Source organism: Oryzias latipes, chromosome 21, assembly GCF_053564925.1.
Source record: "Oryzias latipes strain Hd-rR chromosome 21, Olatipes_Hd-rR_3.1".
Lineage (NCBI taxonomy): Eukaryota > Metazoa > Chordata > Actinopteri > Beloniformes > Adrianichthyidae > Oryzias > Oryzias latipes.
The window spans coordinates 35376134-35395907 of NC_136257.1; the positions used below are offsets into that span (position 1 = coordinate 35376134).

At 45.3% G+C, this 19774-nt stretch overlaps 1 protein-coding gene across 10 annotated transcripts in view; it reads left to right on the plus strand.

Moving 5' to 3' along the window:
• The first annotated feature begins 754 nt into the window (after window positions 1-754).
• Window positions 755-19774, plus strand: part of LOC144988853 (inhibin beta B chain-like) — a 43705-nt gene continuing 24685 nt past the window's right edge. For 2 of the 10 annotated variants that reach the window (XM_078939974.1, XM_078939981.1), the window contains exons 1-7: window positions 755-880; window positions 7094-7308; window positions 7723-7805; window positions 9478-9583; window positions 9820-9866; window positions 10174-10294; window positions 10367-10556. In XM_078939974.1, the coding sequence (XP_078796100.1) occupies window positions 7149-7308; window positions 7723-7805; window positions 9478-9583; window positions 9820-9866; window positions 10174-10294; window positions 10367-10556 (707 nt within the window). In that variant the 5' untranslated portion in view covers window positions 755-880; window positions 7094-7148. The other 8 variants (XM_078939976.1, XM_078939982.1, XM_078939979.1 and 5 more) reach the window with 8 other exon arrangements.

Genomic DNA, 19774 nt, shown 5'->3' on the forward strand with positions numbered 1-19774 from the left:
GAGCCCGCTCCATAACATGCTCCTCAGAGTCTCAGAACAGTCTTTAACCCTTGTGCTATCCTATGACCCTATGACACCCCCCCTACACTGACGTGTTCTCCCTACCAATGTTAAAGTGCCTAGGATAGCACAAGGGTGAAATAAGTCAGGTCATGAAAAGACACAATGTGTTTAGTTACGCTAATCCTAGAGAACAGCAATGCTTCTGCTAAAGGATACAACACTGACAGTGTGGGTTAAACAAGGATTCAGTCAGCCACCAAATGAGCAACTTCTCCCACTTAAAAAGATGAGACAGGCTGTAATTTAGGTAAACCTCAACTATGAGAGACAAAATGGAAATCCAGAAAACCACAATGTCTGATTTTGAAAGATTTATTTGTAAACCTAAACGTCTTTTTAGTAAGACGTTATTTGGGTGAAGATAAAAACGTAAAAATGTTTGTTGGCCAATCAGAGACCTGCAGTAGTAGATCCCACAGGCCGAGGTTGTCTCTAATGTCCCCCTGAACCAGATGAACCTGATTATTGTCTGTCTGTGTAGAACTGTGGGCGGGAAACGGTTTGGTTTTGTCAGATAGAACCATCATTACATATAAAGATGGTTTAATGCATCCTGGAGTAAACACAGACGTTTTTTTCTTCTGTTGTTTTATTGAAGCAGCAATAATCAGAATAAATGTTCTCAAATGCATCATTCTATCGTTAAAAACTCATTATTACCAAACATTTACTGTTTTATAAAAATGTTCGCGTTCAGTTTTCAGTTTAACGTTCAAACAAAAAATCGTTCTGTGTTTCTTTTCGGGGTGATTTTCTGAGCCAGCCGTGAACGCATCACGGGTCTGTACATAACTGGGGCTGCTAGGGAGCGGCGTAAGTAAGTAACGTTCCTGTCGGGGAGTTTTGTTTGCCTTCTTGTTTGTTTGTTTGTTGACGGGTCGGTAAACACGTTGGTCACCGGAACACACACCCGGTCGGTCTGTTTCCTGCGCGGGAAAAAGTCTCCGCCGCCGCTGAAACCGTTCACCGTTTCTTCGGGGAAACATTCCAACATTTCCGCCGTTTCCAGTCCGTGAGCGTGACTTTCTGCGGGGAAGTGGACGGAGAGAGCCGCCGCGGGTCCACGGCGCGCGGGGCTTCGTTTTCTGGAAGTTAACGGCTCGTTGCAATGGCTTCCGGACACCAAGGACCCAGAATGTGGTCCCGCGGATCCCGCAGGGATCCCAATGATTACAGATCACGGATCAACTGGATCCTTTGACGTTTGAGTCAACAAGAAGAACAAGGTTTTCAGTCCGTCTAAACTTTGACAGCACAATGTTCCGACGCAGCAGAACCGTCTCAGAACCACCGGATGTTCTGATCAGCATCACAGATGTCCTAGAACCTGAACCGGTCTGAAGACCGGCAGAGGAGCTCCTGAGAGGCTGAGACCATCCGGGAGAACGTCTGTCAGAACATCTGTCAGAACATCTGTCAGAACATCTGAGAGAACATCAGGGAGAACATCCGGGAGAACATCCGGGAGAACGTCTGTCAGAACATCAGGGAGAACGTCTGTCAGAACATCTGTCAGAACATCTGTCAGAACATCTGAGAGAACATCAGGGAGAACATCCGGGAGAACATCCGGGAGAACGTCTGTCAGAACATCAGGGAGAACGTCTGTCAGAACATCTGTCAGAACATCTGTCAGAACATCTGAGAGAACATCTGAGAGAACATCAGGGAGAACATCTGAGAGAACATCTGTCAGAACATCTGTCAGAACATCTGAGAGAACATCTGAGAGAACATCTGTCAGAACATCTGAGAGAACATCAGGGAGAACATCCGGGAGAACGTCTGTCAGAACATCTGTCAGAACATCTGTCAGAACATCTGTCAGAACATCAGGGAGAACGTCTGTCAGAACATCTGTCAGAACATCTGAGAGAACATCTGAGAGAACATCTGTCAGAACATCTCCCGGCAGCTGGATGTTCTTGTGAATAAAGCTGCAGAAATAATAATAATAGATGTATCTGTTCTTTTCCAGACGCTCAAAGTTCTTCCATCATTCATTCATTTTTGGTGAGGGTAACTGCTGATGCACCACAGCTGCCCCGGGGCAGACTGCCAGAGGCGCGGCTGCTAGTATACGGCCCCTCTGACCATCACCGGGACATTCACACACCAGCGGAGACACACTGGAAGCAAGTAGGGGGAAGTGTCTGGTCCAAGGACACGAAAGTTGACTGGGAGGAGCGGGTATCGAACCGACGACCCTTCGATCATTGGACGACCTGCTCAACCGCCCACTATCATTCAGAACCTTATAGTTCCACGCCGACCATCTGATCTGTTTTCAAGGCGTTCCCAGTGGGGTTTTCATTCGGATCATCCTGTTTTTGCCAAAATCCACAAACCCTTGTCGTTTTTCTAGGACCTAGTTTCTGCAGAGCAGCAGGAGTTCATCAGAAATTCACCTCTGAGTTGTGGGCGGGACTGTTGGAGTGGAGTAAACTTGCCCTTATTTCCCATCATCCCTTAGTTTACACCAATGAGTTATATCACTAGAGGAGACACGCCCGCTTTAGAAGCCTGGCCGACGGTGGCGGAGCACGACGCCATCTTGGTGAGGTCGACGACGCCCACATGACAATGATTTCTATTGCTTTTAGTGGTGTCTAAGTAGCTTTTATATACTATATATGTTTTTACAATTTATATATATTTATACATATATGTAAATATATTATTTTTATATATATATAATATATATATAGATACATAATTTGTTGTTGTTAAAGAAGAGAAACAGTCAGCCTTAAAAGCTCAAACTTTAATGAAAAGGCATTGTTGCAGGACTTCTTACAAATAAAAAAATTATTACAAAGAATTTTAAAAAAATTATTTGTAAACATTTAGGAGTTTTAGACCTCTTTGACATGTAATTTAAATTATTTAGAAAAACCCAACAATAAGTCAATAATAATAATAATAATAATAAATCAATAGTAAGTCAATACAAACAATAAATAATAGCAATACATACATAATAAGTCAATAAATAATAAAATATAAGTCTTTTAATATTATTATTAATAATAACAATAATAATAAAATAAATATTCAAAAGAAGTCCAAAAGTGAACAATAAATTTACCCTAAAATAACACCAACAAAGAAAAACAATAGATTGATACTGATTCATGTGAGTGATCAATTTGTGTAACACAGATGTTATGGTGTCGGGTTTCAAGCAAACAGTCTGACCTCTTATCTAAATGTGTTTCCACAAATGTTTTGAACAGTCAGACTGTATTACTGGTTGGTACCACAGTGATCCATCTGGGTTAGCTCTTTTTATTGCTAAGATCCACTTTTTCCTTCAGTCTGAATAATGAAAAGTTCAGTCACTGAGTCAGAAATGTATAAATCTATATTACTATAATAGCCTAGTATGCTGTATACAGGTTTAGCAAATAAAATGTACATTTATGTTGACAGCAAATTCTCCGTACATCATGCAGCATGTTGATAATAGCCCTGCAGCATCATGCATGTCAACATGTGTTCTATTAATGAAGCCCCTGCAGCATTAAAAGAAAAAAATTATAATACTTATCTGTGAAATGATATACTTCCTCCTTCATGGACTCATTTCTCTGATTTTGGCAGTTGAAACACAAACAATGAACTGGTATTATGCAAAAAATGTGTTCAAATGCATTCACTGCAGCAGTAACTTGACCTCACCAAGATGGCGGTGCTCTCCTCCCATGAGGAACCACGTGATGTCTCCTCTAGTGATATAACTCATTGGTTTACACTCTCTCTTGCTAGCTTACAGCCCCTCACACTCCCACCCTAACATTAGCAGTTCAACAAAAATGGCAGCGATGTCAGATCCATCCATGCGTCCAGTTCTGGGGGTATTCCAGAAAGCAGGTTATGCTAGTTACCACGGTAAGTTTGAGGCTAAGGAAGTGGACCTTAACCTCAGCTATTGTTCCAGAAATGGAGGTATGTTTCAGGGTGGGTCAAGTTGCCATAGCAACTCATGCTCTGAACATAACCTGGTCTGGAGCAGGTTTAGTTGAAGGTTAGTTTGTTTTCAGAGAGGTGAAGCAGCATGGCGTGTCCATTTGAAGATGATTTAGTGGATGAAGAAGCTCAGATAATACTTTTTCCACCATGAGAGGCTGATAAGACCACATATGGATGTTGGAAAGAGAAACTTTTACTTTGATCTAACTTCATTATTTGCTTCAGTTAAGATAAATCTTTTTTATTTAGTCAGTTTAAAAATAACACGTAGTTATCAGACAGTTATTTTACTTTCATTCAAGTTAATTCAATGAAGTAGGTGTAACTTTGGTGCTGCTGTTAGATCGGCACCGCAAGGGATTGTGGGATACCATTCCCTTTGCCTGTCTGGACGGATTTGGGTTTAAGTGTGGCTTTTTGACCAAATGTGTTTAGTTGTTTTACTGTGTTTTGTTGAGTTTTTTGTCCTACATTGCTCAAGTCTCTGCACCATGAGTGAGAGGGAGGGAGAGGATGATGAGTTTAAATAGCACCCCTACTAACAGAAAGGGATATTGCTAATGTCGGAAAATTCTTAAATGAATGATCGCACTGAGCTCATACTGTTTTGTTCTTTTTATTGTTATAAAAATGAGGATCTGCCGGCTCAAACTTAGACGTATGAGAGATCCAGAATTATAATTCCTTAAGATGGAAAAAAGATTAATTGAATTGGAGTAATATGACATTTAGTTAGATAAATATGTAAATTTGAATTGTATGAACAATTATTGAGTTTTATAGACGTAAGAAATTGGGTTGAAGAAATTTAACTCAATTACTTGTTACCAATAGAAGTAATTTATTTACGGTAAGTTGGCAAAATTGGATAAGTTACATATATATGTGTGTATATATATATATATATATATATATATATATATATATATATATATATATATATATATATATATATATATATATATATATATATATATATATATATATATATATATATATATATATATATATACGGTTTACGGTTTAAGGTCTTATTGCCGTTTGCACATGCAGTACATCGGAATTTTCCTTTGGCATCTCTCACGTCAGGGTAGATGAAAAGTTAGAAAAATAAATAGAATAAAGTCAAAAGTTAAAATTAGACAACAAACTTACAAGGCATATAAAAATATAAGTATGAGTAAAATATGAACATGAATATTGCAGCGACCCAGTCTGTACAGAAGAATTATTGCACATATTTTCTGTTTATGGCACTTAGTGATTCAGTCCGGTCTTCCTTTTCTGATGTCCTTTGCCAGCATTCTGATTGCTGTTGGGAAGAAGCTGCTGTGGAAGCGTGTGGTGTGTGCGTGGATGCTTTCAGGCCTGCAACGTCTCAGGTAGTGGCCTGAGTCCACACACTTGATCAGTGTGTGAGCGGGGTGGTGTCTGTCTCTGATGATCTTAGAGACTCTCCTCCTGCAGCGCTGTTCATAGATGGTGTCCATGGATGGAAGGTTGCAACCTATAATTTTGCCAGCTGTGTTGATGAGCCTCTGCAGCATCTTTCTCTCTTCAATGGTGGTATATATATATGCGTCACAAGGAAAATGGAAATCAGATCAGAAACTTGTGCGTTTACTTTGTCTGTTCTTCTACTACAAGCAGAAACTCTTTCTTTTGATGATGCAGCTGTATTACTTTTTTGATGGACGTGTAATCTTCATACACCGTCATTAAAATCTCAAGGCCCGTTCACACCGGGACGAATTTCGCGCGATTTTCGCCGACGTTTAACGCCTCGTGACTAAACAAAGGGCACCAATGTGAGTGTGCACACCGACGCGAAAAAACGGCACGCGCCAAAGCGTCAAAAAAGAAAACAAACGCCTCGGGTTCGTTTTTTTTGGTTTGACGCGTTGCGTCGAAATCTATTCGACCAATGAGAATGGCGCTTTTGCACACGTGTCTGGAGCTTCTGAAGTTACAGTAAAACACAACTTGGGGGCGCTCAAACACAAAACTGCCTTGCTGAGCACACATACCAGCAAAGAAGATAGACGCCGAGTCTGAAATATCCCCGAACCCAATATTCATGTTTTCTTTGTATTATTCTGACAAGCGCGTAAATACTTGCTCTCTTCTTCTGAGTGAAAAGCGACTTTAAGAAGCGTAAAGTTGCGCAGCGCCACCTTGTGTACAGGAGTATTTCTGTTTTACATTAAGCGCCATCTAATGTCAGGGAAGGAAATTGCATGTTCGCTCGGCTCATCGTCAGCGAAAATCGCCTGGGTGTGAACACAAAAAAACGTGTCAAAAAACACTGGCGAATATTCGTCTCGGTGTGTACGGGCCTTCAGACTCCGTCTCACTGAAGTGTAGCGCTCTGTTTTTTCCCCACGCGTTTCCATGGTGACTCTATTGAGAATGTCTTTATGTCCCTGCTGTGCACGTGCATTAACCCAGGGTTACCAAGTGGAGCGTAATTACACTAACTCATATCCGGTCTTTTGGAACCGACATACCCAGAGTAAGCAAGTTCAGGCGGATTTCAGCCAGAGGTCAGGGTTAAAGTCAGGCTAGTTTAAACATGGAATACCCCCCTGATCCAGATTCCAGCTCAGACCAGGAAAACAGAGGCGTTCATGGATCTGTTGGTCTGCAGGAGGAGGATCAGAAAGAGGCGGAGCAGGGAGCTGTAGCCCCTCCCAGCTGATTTTCTATGTCACAAATACAATCTCTTTCAAACGGCATTTCTTCGTCTGCTCCTGATTCACAGTGATATGAATACAGAGATCCTCAGAGAGGCGGTTGTAATCCTAATTTTCTTTCTGAATGTCCTCCATCATGAGAGAAATGCAACAAAAAGACCATAAAACAGCATTTCCATCTACAAACTCTACATGACTGAAGGTAGTCAGAGGAATCACCTGACTTTACCTGTTCATCTCTTCTGATTGGTCGGTTCTGACTTCATGATTCTGTTGATCAGAAGGTCAGAATCGGCGTGGGATCTCTGTCGTAGTTTATAAACAGGAAGGTGATGTTTTTGTGTTTTTGGTCTGCTTCTCCCCAGACTCACATCCTGCAGGAGCATCTCGTCCTCCAGAGGATGAAGCTGAGCTGGCAGCATGTCTGACGGCAGCCCCTGTCTGTGGAGGCCCCTCCCTCAGAGCAGCCGGGCGCCGCGTGACCGCAGCAAACACGCCTGCTGCAGTTACCGTGGAGACGTGTTTGTGCTGGGAGGACGAGACAGCGGCTGTCTCCGAGACTTCTGGAAGTACAGCGTGGGTAAGAGCGGCGAGCCCCTCACGCCACCTCGGCTCTCTAACCTGAACGGAGGTCAGGAATGAGGAAACGGCACAACGGAAACGTTCCGTCAGGTTCAGGATCCGTTTGGAATCGGTTGGAGAACAAACTGCTGTTATTTCAGCTTTGAGTCATAAAAACAAACTTTGTACCTGGAGGGTTTCTGGGTTCTTGGTTTTGTTCTGATGAGAACTTCCTGAGCAATAATTCTGCTGTGATCATAAACTTGATTGGCATGCATGTGTGCGCGCATGTGAGAGCCTCCACTAACGGTGTTTCCGTAAACTTTATACGCAGCCATGTTTGCTCCTCTAAATGCTTCGTCCAATCCTGTGGAAGCCCGCCACAAAGCTGTAACTCCACCCCTCTCACCTTTAACCGTCTCTGTGGTTTCAGTGCGTAATGAATGGACGGAGCTGGCGTGTGCTGGTGACGCCGCCCCGGAGGAACTGGAGGAACACACCATGGTAGCTCACAAGGTACATGTGGTTCCAGAACGGTCATGGTCCGGTCTGGTACTTCCTCAGAGGAAGAGTCTCAGTTCTGTCTGGTTCTCACTGGATAACAGTTCGGTTCTGTCTTACTCTCCAGAGGAACGGATTTGGGTCTGCCTGGTTCTTCTTTGGGGGAACAGACTCGGCTATTAAGTAATTACAGGCCTCTGATCTTTTTAATCCGGAACAAATACAACCAAGCAGACCCTGGTCCGAGACCAGAACCCACTCTCTGACCCGTGTTTCAAGGTGGTCTCAGACTTGTTTCCAATCGGACTGAGCTCTGGTTCGCTCTGAGATTCCTTTGTCTGAATAGACTCCATCCTCTGACCGGAACAACTGGACAGAAACGGCCGCCATAGCGACAGTAGGAATGTCGGAATGTTTGAGCCGCGGAAAAATGTGAAACAATTGTCAGAGTCCAACTGTTTATTTGTTAGAACGTTTATTTTATCCCCCCTGAAAATGCTTCTTCCGTGCTTTTCAGTGTCTCGTTACACAGCGCACGCCCGCCGCTGCTGTGACCTCATCCTAAAAGCTACCTGCTAGCTCCTTAACAGAATTCTTAAACCAATACCATGACACCACAACAATGAGACAACAGCTCATCGAAATGTGGTCGGATGAATGCAGGCTCATGTTGTTTATGACAATCTATTTGTCATAAAACGTCTCAGCGTCCCTTCGTCTTCCTCATCAGCTGCTAGCATCTCTGAGTCCAAGCGAACACGCCACGTCTCCTGTCAGTAACCGCCTTGCAGCACAAACCAAACAAATCAAATGTTTTTTTCCCGACGTTCAACGTCTTTCTCTGGTTGTTTCTGACTCGCCCTTTTACTTTCTGGCCAATGACTGAAGAGATCTTTATTCACATGGTGTATATACAAGGTTCAGGACTCAGTCTGAATACACCCTCAGTTCTGGTTCTCCTATGAAAGAATGGACTTGGTTCTGTCTGGTTCTCAGCAGTAATTGACTGGGTTCCGTCTGGTGCGTCTGTGGTGGACAGCCCTGAAATTGGGAGCTCAGACTATAAAATGAAGGTGCCAGTAGAGAAATACAGTCCACATATTCCGCTAGCCTTTCCTTGGGAATCGAACCATCACATAAACCCCTAACCTCTACAGTCATGGTTCTCAACCTTCTTTTTGCTGACCGCCCCATAAGTCAAAGAGAACCTCAGCATCTTCCTCCAATCCTCCCTCTTCCTCTTGGGTTCTTCTCATTCGCTCACATGGTCTCCGTCTTCCTGCCGCTAACCTTCAGTCCTCTCCTCTCCAGGACAAACCTCCACCCCTCTAGCCTCTCCTCCACCTGCTCCTGCTCTGCGTCGTGTACACTAACTCTACCTTTTCCTGTCTTAGTTCCGACTCTCAGTCCAACAGTCAGGACTTTCCTCTTCTCTGGTTCCCCTCTGTTTCTACTCCAGAGTGTTGGGTTCTGTTGGGTTCTTTTTTAACCGGACTGCTTCGGTTTTGGTTCTCCTCCAAGAGCATTGCCTCTGTCCAGTGCTGTTGTTCAGTTCTGGTTCTTCTCTTGAGGTGCAGAACCAGGTCTCAGTTCTGGTTATCACAGAGGTTTGGGTGTAGTTGAGGTCTGAATTTGGCCTCTTTCTGGTTCTGTGACCTCTGACCTCTGACCTGCGTGCCGTCTGCAGGGCTTCCTGTACGTGTTTGGAGGGATGATGGACTCGGCTTTTACCTCATGTAGATTTCCTCTGTGGATGTTCGACATCAGTGAGTCTCACACATTCATTCAGCCAGGTACAGACATGTGTTGCCGTGGTTACCGTGTGACACAGATGAAAAAAGCTAAAGCAGAACCTGAAACATCTGACGAGGAACGTCTTAGTTTTTGCCTAGTCGGCAGCAAACTTCCTTGGTTTTGTATTTTGTAGTGTCCTCCTCCTTCACCTCCCTCCTTCAGTTTGTTCTGACAGTTGTGTAGACTCTGCTCCTGCTGGTTCTTCTGGGTTCTGGATGGTGTTTTTGTGTTTTAGGGGAGCAGATGTGGGTGAACCCTCATGGAAGGACCGGCTGGGTTCAGGTAGGAATCTCTGGCATTTGTGTCCCGACAGACACTCCTCTAGGAGCCGTGGCTCCACCTCATGTTGGTGTCGACACGCAGAGACTGAGAATTAGTCAAGACCTGACATGTGGAGCAGCAACAGGAAAGCATTATGTGGTTTGATGTGTGCGTCTGTGTGGGTGTGTGCATGTGTGTGTGTGCGTGTGTGTGTGTGTGTGTGTGCGTGTCTGTGTGTCTGGGTGTGTGTGTGTCTGTGTGTGTGTGTCGGTGTGTGTGTGTGCGTGTGTGTGTGTGTGTGTGTGTGTCTGGGGGTGTGTGTGTGCAGACACACACACCGAGCAACAGGAAGGGCCACAGCGCCGTGCTCATGGGCTCCACCATGGTGGTCTATGGAGGACTTGTGGATGTCAGAGGTTCCTCTGAAGAGCTCTGGATTCTACACTTTGGTAAATTGAAGGTTGTCAGAAGATCCTGGCTTGGTGATCATGGTTCCCTGAAGCCGCGTCTCCTCCTCACAGACTCCATGAGCTGGTGTTTGCCAGGAGGCTCCCAGCGGACCTCTCAGGGCCCCGGTCCTCGTCACAGCCACTCTGCTGCTGCCTTCCAGAGCAACATGTATGTGTTTGGAGGTCTGAAAGGGTTGCAGGAGCAGAGAGACCTCTGGCAGTGGAACAACAGCGCCCACCTGTGGACATCCGTCAGCACCAAGTGAGCAGGACACAGAACGTGTGATGAGACCTGTGTGGTTAAAGACCCCCCCCCCGATCATCTTCTGATCTGATCTAAAGCGTTCTCAGGGGTCTTTGATCCAGTTTTTAGCCTAAATCCACAAACTGTGGTTTTCTAGGACCTAGTTTCTGCAGAGCAGCATGAGTTCGTTAGAAATTCCCCTCTGAGTTGTTGGCGGGACCGTTTGTGAGGAGGAAGCCTGCCGACATTTCCCATTAGTTTACACTCTCTCCTGCTAGCTTACAGCCCTCACACCCCCAACCAATGAGTTATATCGTTAGAGGAGACACGCCCCCTTGGGAAGCCTGGCCGACGGCGGCGGAGTGCGACGCCATCTTGGTGAGGTCGACGGCGTCCACATGACCATGATTTCTATAGCTTTCGGTGGCATCTAAGTACCTTTTAAATAATTTATATATATTTATGTTTATATATATATATACATAGATATGTATATAATTTATATATACATTATTTGCTGTTGTTAAGTAAGAGAAACTGTCAGCCTTAAAAGCTTAAACTTTAATGAAAAATGCAGGACAAAGAATTTTTAAAAACAATTTTTAAACATGTAGAAGTTTTAGACCTTTTTGACATGTAATTTAAATTATTTAAAAAAGCCCAACAATAAATCAATAATAAGTCCAAAAGTCAATAACAGACTAACCCTTAAGAAAAAGAAGAAAACAAAGAAAAACAATAGATTTACTGATTCATGTTAGTGGAACACTGATGCTATGGTGGTTCCGGGTTTCAAACCAACAGTCTGGCCTCTCATCAAAATGTGTTTCCACCAAATGTTGTGAACAGCCAGACTGAATTGCTAGTTCGTACCACAGTGATCCATCTGGATTAGCGCTTTTTATTGCTAAGATCCACTTTTTCCTGAAGTCTGAATCCTTTGGAAACCTGCAAGAAAAGTTCAGTCACTGAGTCAGAAATGTATAAATCTATATTACTATAATAGCCTAGTCCTAGTATACTGTATACAGGTTTAACATAATAAAATGTACATTCATGTCGACAGAAAATTATACATTCATCATCCCTACATGTTGATAATAATTGCCCTGCAGCATCATGCATGTCAACATGTGTTCTATTAATGAAGCCTCTGCAGCATTAAAAGAAAGAAATTATAGTCCTTACCTGTGAAATGTTCTGCCTTCCTCCTTCCTGGACTCATTTCTTCGATTTTGGCAGTTGAAAACTTCACAATGAACTGGCATTTTGCAAAAAATGTGTTCACATGCATACACTGCAGCAGTAACTTGACCTCACCAAGATGGCGGCGCTCTCCTCCCATGAGGAACCACGTGATGTCTCCTCTAGCGACATAACTCATTGCCCCCGACCTAACATTAGCAGTTCAACAAAATGCTAGTAGTGTCAGATCCGTCCATCCGTCCAGTTCTGATCCAGATTCCAGCTCAGACCAGGAAAACCAAGACGTTCATGGATCTGTGTCTCTGCAGGTGGATGATGAGAAAGGGGCGGAGCAGGGAGACGGTGGCTCCGCCCAGCATTGTTTCCATGTCTCAAATACGATCTTTTTCAAATGGCATTTCTTCGTCTGCTCCTCATCAACAACGATTTGAATAAAGAAATTAAATAAAATTAATTAAAGTAATAATAATAATGAATTTTATTTGTATGGCGCCTTTCTAGGCACCCAAGGTCACCTTACAGATAGAAAACAATAGAATGCAAGTAACCCTTGTTCTATCCTAGGCACTTTAACATTGGGAGGTGGGTCATCTAGACCCACTAGACAGTGCTCTGAACCTTTGTTCTTCAATGATTTGTGATCTTCACTGGTGTCCATGGATTACATGAAATCTTTCCACCTTTATCCACCTTTGTCATGGTAGGGAGAACACCTCAATGGAAGGGTGGGGGGGGGGGTCATAGGACAACACAAGGGTTAACAGAAAGACACCTTAGTTAAAAACAAACAAAACAATAGAATCATAAATGAATTAGGGTGGGTATGCTTGTCTGAAGAGGTGGGTTTTCAGATTTTTAGCAAACTGTGGGAGTGAGTTCATGTTCCGCAGACCTGAGGGAAGTGAATTCCAGAGCTGGGGGGCAGAGTGGCTGAATGCTCTGCCCCCCATAGTGACGAGCCGAGCGGTGGGTGTAACAAGCTGGAGGGAGGAGGCGGACCTAAGGAAGCGGGTGGGAATGGCAACATGGATAAGGTCAGACAGACATGGGGGGGGTGAGGTTATGGAGGGCTTTGAAGGTCAAAATAAGGATTTGATAATTAATCCGGAGAAGCACTGGTAGCCAGTGAAGCTTCTGTAGGACAGGTGTGATGTGCATAGTGGAGGGGGTTTGTGTTCTGATCCGGGCAGCAGAGTTTTGGAGCAGTTGTAGTTTGTGAATAGTTTTGTAGGGGGGGGGGGGGGTCCAGATAAGAGGGAGTTTCAGTCGTCCAGACAGGAGGTGATGAGACTGTGGACTAGAATGGCCATGGAGTGAGGACTGAGAGAGGGGCGGAGACGGCGGATGTTTCGGAGGTGGAAATAGGCCGTCCGGGTGATTCTATTGATGTGGGCAGTAAAGGAGAGAGTGCTGTCAAGGATGACACCCAGACTCTTAACTTGTGGGGAGGGAGGGATGGAGCAGTTATCATAGGAAATGGAAAGGTTAGGGAGTTTATTCAGGGTGGTCTTTGAGAAGTTCAGTTTTGTTGCTATTCAATTTAAGGAAGTTTGCAGTGAACCAGGACTTTATTTCAAAAAGGCATTTGGAGCGGGAGGCAGGTGGAAGAGTGGAGTCAGGCTTGGAGGAGAGGTAGAGCTGGGTATCATCTGCATACCATTGAACGTGGATGTTGTGTTTATGGAAGATATAACCAAGGGGGAGAAGGTAAATGATGAATAGCAGGGGCCCCAGGACAAAACTCAAACTCAAACTTTCATTTCAGTTAAAAACACAAAGCGCTTCACATAAAAGCAGATAAAACAGTCATAAAAACCGAAAATTGTTAAAAACAGCAAACAAAGGACAATCACACAAAGATGGGACCCCTCCCTCACCCCCCACCCACCCACCCACACCCCACCTACCCAGTTCCCCCAGTAGAACCCTGAACAGAAACAAAGAACTGCAGTTTAAAGAAGGTCTGGCCTGGTTCTGCTGTGAGGAAACAATATCATGGGGGTCCATTTATTCAAGACCCAGCCGGACCACAGGGGCCATTACCACAGCGCCCGCCCAACACAGAGCAGCCCAGGGCCCACTCCATGGCTCCAGTGCAAAAAAGAGCATTACCGGAGGTCCTTCATCCCAACAGCAGTCAGACTATTCAACAGCACAGTCTAGGACTGCTGAAACCGCTGCTGTTATTTATTTATTGCCCTATTTAACTCGTTATTTATGACGTGTACTTTTACTTCCACTTTGTATTATTACTATTTTATTCTTACTCAATGCTACTTTGTTTTTTTGTACTTTTCCAACTGCTATATTTCTTGTTTTTGGCTGCTGTGACAACCGAATTTCTCTCCAGGGATCAAAAAAGTCCTGTCTTTTCTTATCTTATCTTATCTTATCTTCATATAAATTATTGGAAGAGAGGTGGGTGTGGAGGTGAGAGGTTTTTCAAGGATTTTTGCAATGAGTGGAACGTTTGAGATTGGACAGTAGTTATTGAGATAGGTGGGATCAGAACCTGTTTTTTTCAGTATGGGGGTGACAGCTGCGGTTTTGAGAACAGTTCCAGTCTTAAGGGAGGCGTGAATGATGCTAGCAATGAGGGGGGATAAAGAGGGGAGAGTAGCCTTGACCAGGGCAGTGGAATTTGGGTCAAGTTGGCAGTAGGTGGTTTTGGATTTTTTACTTTGGTCAGTGATTTGGTCAACTGATGGTAGATGAAATGATGAGAATGGTCGATGAGGGGAGAGAAGAGCTGGTGCCGTTACATTCTGACTTGAGTTGGATTGAAGTCGTTGGTGAATGTCGTGGATTTTTGTACAGAAGTAAGACGCTAGGGTGTTACAGAGATCAGAGGAGTACAAATGAGGAGGAAGTGAATTCTGGCAGGTTGTTGTACGTGAGAGGATAGAAAATAGCGCCTTTGAGTTGCCATTAGCGTAATTTATCAAACCGGAGAAATATTTTGTTTTGGTCTTGGAGATGGAGTCTTTGTATTGGATGAAATGGTTACAATACATGTGCTTGTGAATAGTGAGCCCAGTTTTCTGGTAGAGTCGTTTGTAGTTGACGACCTTTGGCTTTGAGTTGTCTGAAGTTTGGAGTGAACCAGGGTGCAGAAACTTTGAATGAGATAGACCTTGTTTTGAGTGGGGCGAGAATGTCTAGAAACTAATGGAGGTTATAATTGTAGTGGGAGATCAGTTCCTCTGGAGGGGAAGCACTATCAGGACTGGGCAGGCTATGGATGAGTGAGGATAAATGGTCCAGGTTAATGTCCGTAATTTTACGGAAGCTTATGGTGCGAGGAAGATTGGATTTAGAAACAGAGAGGTTGACATGAAAAGATAACAGCATATGATCAGAATACGGGTCTGGTTTACAGTCCGCAGGTGTAACACCCGAGCAGCAAACAAGGTCCAATACATGACCCTTAAAATGGGTGGGAAAGTTGACATGTTGATTGAGACTGAAGCTATCCAGACAGGAAACAAAGTCTTTGGTGAGGAGTTGGTGTCATTGTCCATGTGAATATTAAAATCCCCTAAAATTATTATTCTGTGTGAAAGAGTAGAAAGGAGAGTTAAAAGATCAGAAAAGTCAGTAATAAAGTTTTTGACTGATTTTGGGGGTCTGTAAAATGCAGCAACAATAGTTGGAACAGGGCCAGAGAGTTGAGATACACAGCAGGGACAGTCACAGGCGTTGTCCTCCAACTCTCGCGATAGATCATGGCGAGCCCCCCCTCCACGGCCGGAGGGGGGGCACCTCGCAGGGGTGGCATCATTCAGTGAGGTGAAGTCTTTTGGCTGCTGCCATGTCTCTGTTAGGCACATAAAATCCAACTTGTGGTCTAGTAGGAGATCTTGGATGAGATGACCCTTTCTCGTGAGAGAGCGGATATTCAGAAGTCCAAAGTTGGCGGAGAGTTTGGCAGCCGCATCGTTAGGTGGCCGAGGTAGACGGGCCAGGAAGTAGGATTACAAGACGACCAAAGTTTCTCGGCGGATGGCAACTGGCGGACCAAAATGACTTGATGGAGTTGGAGTTGGAGTTCTCATCATGGATGATCCGACACGAGCCGCGGTGAATGTATCTCCGAAAGAGCTGGTATAGGATGTCTGGGTGCTGGAGCTGCGCTAGTGGTGGAGGTGAATCGAGTGGAGAAGAGCGAAGCTTGGCAAAGTCAGCGACAGAGTACTGGAGCAGGGCTGTCAGTGGATGTTTGGGAAAAGACAGGATGATCCAGGCGACTAGAATCCAAACACAGTTGATCCACATTGTAGCAGCCTTGGGAGTAAGCAGCAGGTAAGCTAGCTCACACACTGCGTGAATGGTGATCAGAGCTCAAACGTTAACGTACACTGATCCAAACTGCAGATATTTGCAAGAAGGTAATAAGTGAGGAAAATGCACATTAACAGCAAAAGACATAGTCCACATGCCCAAGTAGAGCCTTAAAGTGGTATAGAGTCCAGGGAGCAGCAGCAGCCAAACAGACAGTGTTCACCCCAATCCTAATTTTCATTATCTGTTCTCAGAAAAATGCAGCAAAATGTAAGAAACACCAAAAAAAACCTTTTCTTTGACTTTTTTCCACGGTTTTCAGGTCTGGGCCCCCCAGGCTAATGGGACACTCAGCAGTGACCTACAGAGACAGCATGTTCTTATTTGGAGGGGGGGAGTGCCAGGATTCTCCTCAAAGCTGCCTCTGGAAGTTCAGTTTCATCTCCCAAAGATGGAGCCGGGTTACCAGCCTGCCGGGGTCCGCCCCTCCAGAAAAAATTCACCATTGCTGTGCTGGGATTGGTCGAGGCTACGCGTCCAGCACTGTCCTTCCTGCTCAGACAGGAAACTCCTTCAAGCTGGGAAAAAAATGCAAGGTCTTCAAAAACCGCTGCTGCCCGGTGCCCCCTCCTTTTCAGAACTTTGAGGACGCCATCGAGCTGCAGGTGCTTGGGTCAGACGGAAGTTCTTCGTCGGATCTGGAACACGGCTTTGTGTGTAGAGACATCCCCTTGACTTCTGAACTGCAGCTGAACTGCACCCAGGAAGCCCTGGGGGGTAAAGAGGAGGATGAAGACTTCAGCGAACATCTACCCGACCTGCTGCTGGTGCTTGGAGGACGGCCTGTGAGCCATCACAGCCCCATCTCTGTGTGGCAGATGACCCTGACGGACTGCTGACGTGGAAGCAGCCTTCCTGGAAACTCATAGCAGAAGTTCAGCTGTTACTTTTTCTAATGAATTTCTTGTTACAAATAAAACCAGAAATCTGCGTCCAGTTATTTTCTTCTTTTCCTACCAGGCTGTAGTTCTGCAGATTAACACCAGGGAGAGCCAGAGCTGCTTCAATGGAAACAGCATTTCTCCATAATGAGATGAGATTAGATTTGCTTTATTGTCATTGTCGTTTGTTCAATGAGATTGAAGCATCGCCATCGGTGCAAGAATAGCAAGGAAGGAACATCGTAATACAATATCACACAAACAAACAGTATATACAATTGTGCAAATATAAAACTGTAATGAAGAGGGCTGCAATTAGTGTGCAAAATTGCGTACTAGAATTGTGTGTAAACATGTCAGATGTGCAAGAGGTAGCAATGAGGTAGAGTGTTGACACTGTGGACAGAGTAAGTAGACAGGTATATGGATCTGTGCATTTTGGAATTGTGGATGGTTATTGCGTTTGGAAAAAAGCTGTTTTTTAGTCTGTTCGTTTTGCTTCTGATGCCTCTGTAGCGCCTCCCAGAGGGCAACAGGTGGAACAGGTCTGAGCCGGGGTGTGAACTGTCCCTGATGATGTTATGAGCCCTAGTGAGACAGCGCACGGAGTAGATGTCCGTCAGGGTGGGGAGAGGACACCCAATGATTTTCTGAGCGTGTCTACGACTCTCTGCAGTCTCTTATCCGTGCAGCTGCCGAACCAAACAGTTATGCAGTAATTAAGCAGGCTCTGGATGGATGACTGGTAGAAAGTCAGCAGCAGGTTGGTGCTGATGTTGTTCTTCCTGAGGACCCTCAGGACATGCAGACGCTGCTGAGCCTTCTTGATGATGGCGGTGGTGTTGGCTGTCCAGGAAAGGTCGGCAGAGATGGTGATGCTGAGGAACCTGAAGGTGTGGACCCTCTCCACATGCTCCCCATTAATAAGGAGGGGGGCTGGGTCCGCGCCATGTTTCCTGAAGTCGACTGTGATCTCCCTGGTTTTGCTGGTGTTCAGGGTGAGGTTGTTCTCTGAGGACCAGGTTGTCAGCTTCAGGACCTCCTCTCTGTAGGCAGACTCATCCCCCCTGGGAATGAGTCCGACCACCGTGGTGTCGTCAGCAAACTTGATGATGCTGTTGTTGTTGTGGGCTGGGCTGCAGTCGTAATTGTAGAGGCAGTACAGCAGGGGGCTTAGCACACAGCCCTGTGGGGCGCCGATGCTCAGTGTGGGGATGGAGGAGAGGTGGGGGCCAAGTCTCACAGTCTGGGTTCGGTTTGTGAGGAAGTTGTTAATCCAATTGCATGTGAGGGCCGGAGGCCAAGAGTGAGCAGTTTGTTGCAGAGTCTGTCCGGGATTATTGTGTTGAAAGCAGAACTGTAATCCACAAAGAGCATCCGGACGTAGCTCTGCTGCTGCTCCAGGTGGTTCAGAGCAGAGTGGAGAGCCACGGCTACGGCGTCCTCTGTGGATCTGTTCTTGCGGTATGCGAACTGGTGGGCGTCCAAGTGTGTGGGAAGGTGGTCCCTGGTGTGCTGGAGGATACGCCTTTCAAAGCACTCCATTATGACCGGAGTGAGGGCCACTGGGCGATAGTCGTTAAGGCTGGTGGTGGGAGACGGTTTTGGCACAGGGATTATGGTTGCTGATTTCAGGATGGATGGGATTACTGCCTGGGCCAGGGAGAGGTTAAAGGTATTGGTGAAGGTGGGGGCAAGCTGGTGGGGCGCACACCCTGAGCACTTTGCCCGGTACTCCATCGGGGCCAGCAGCCTTCTTGTGTTATCCTAGGCACTTTACCATTGGGAGGTGGGTCATCTAGACCCACTAGACAGAGCTCTGAACCTTTTTTCTTCAATGATTTGTGATCTTCACTGGTGTCCATGGATTACATGAAATCTTTCCACCTTTATCCACCTTTGTCATGGTAGGGAGAACACGTCAATGGAAGTGGGGGGGGGGGGGGGGTCATCTAAGATAGCACAAGGGTTAAGGCAGCGTCTCGAGCTCTGAGGAGAGAGCGGATTTATGTGGTCATCCAGGGTTTCCGGTTTGGAAAAACCCTGATGATTTATTCCACAGTCACATTTCTAATGCAGAACTGTATGCAGTCCAACACTGTTCCTGTGAGTGTCTCCAGCTCCTGACGGTGGAATAAGTCCCAGTCTGTCTGTTGGAAGCAGTCCTGCAGCATAGGAAGGGCATCATCAGGCCAGACTGTGATGGTCTTTGTGGTGGGCCTGGACTGGTGTCTGACGGGGGTGTAAACTGGGAAGAGCAGGAGGGAAAGATGGTCTGACTGCCCAAGGTGGGGGAGGGGGGGGGGCTCTGCATTCATGCTTGATCTTTATGTAGACATGATCAAGAGTGTTCTCACTCCTTGTAGAACACTTCACATGCTGGTAGAACTTCGGGAGAACAGTCTTTAAATTGGCCTTATCAAAGTCTCCTGCCAAAATATGAACGCCATCAGGAGGAGCCCAGTGCTGTTTGTTTGTGGCGTTCAGCAGGAGAGAGTGCTGTGTTTACGTTGGTGTCTGGCGGGATGTACAGCCGTGATAATCACAACAGTCAGCTCTCTTGGTAGAAAAGAAGGCCGACAATCTCCGCAGACTTGTTAATATAATAGACTTTGCCACCATTAAAAACCAGGAAATGACCATTCTATCGCTGGATGCTGAAAAAGCTTTTGACAGAGTAAACTGGAAATTCCTCATTGCTGCCCTCCATAAATTTGGGTTTGGAGAATCATTCGTTAATTGGATTAAAACATTATATCACAACCCCTATGCATCAGTAAGAACTAATAAACAGACTTCCAACAGATT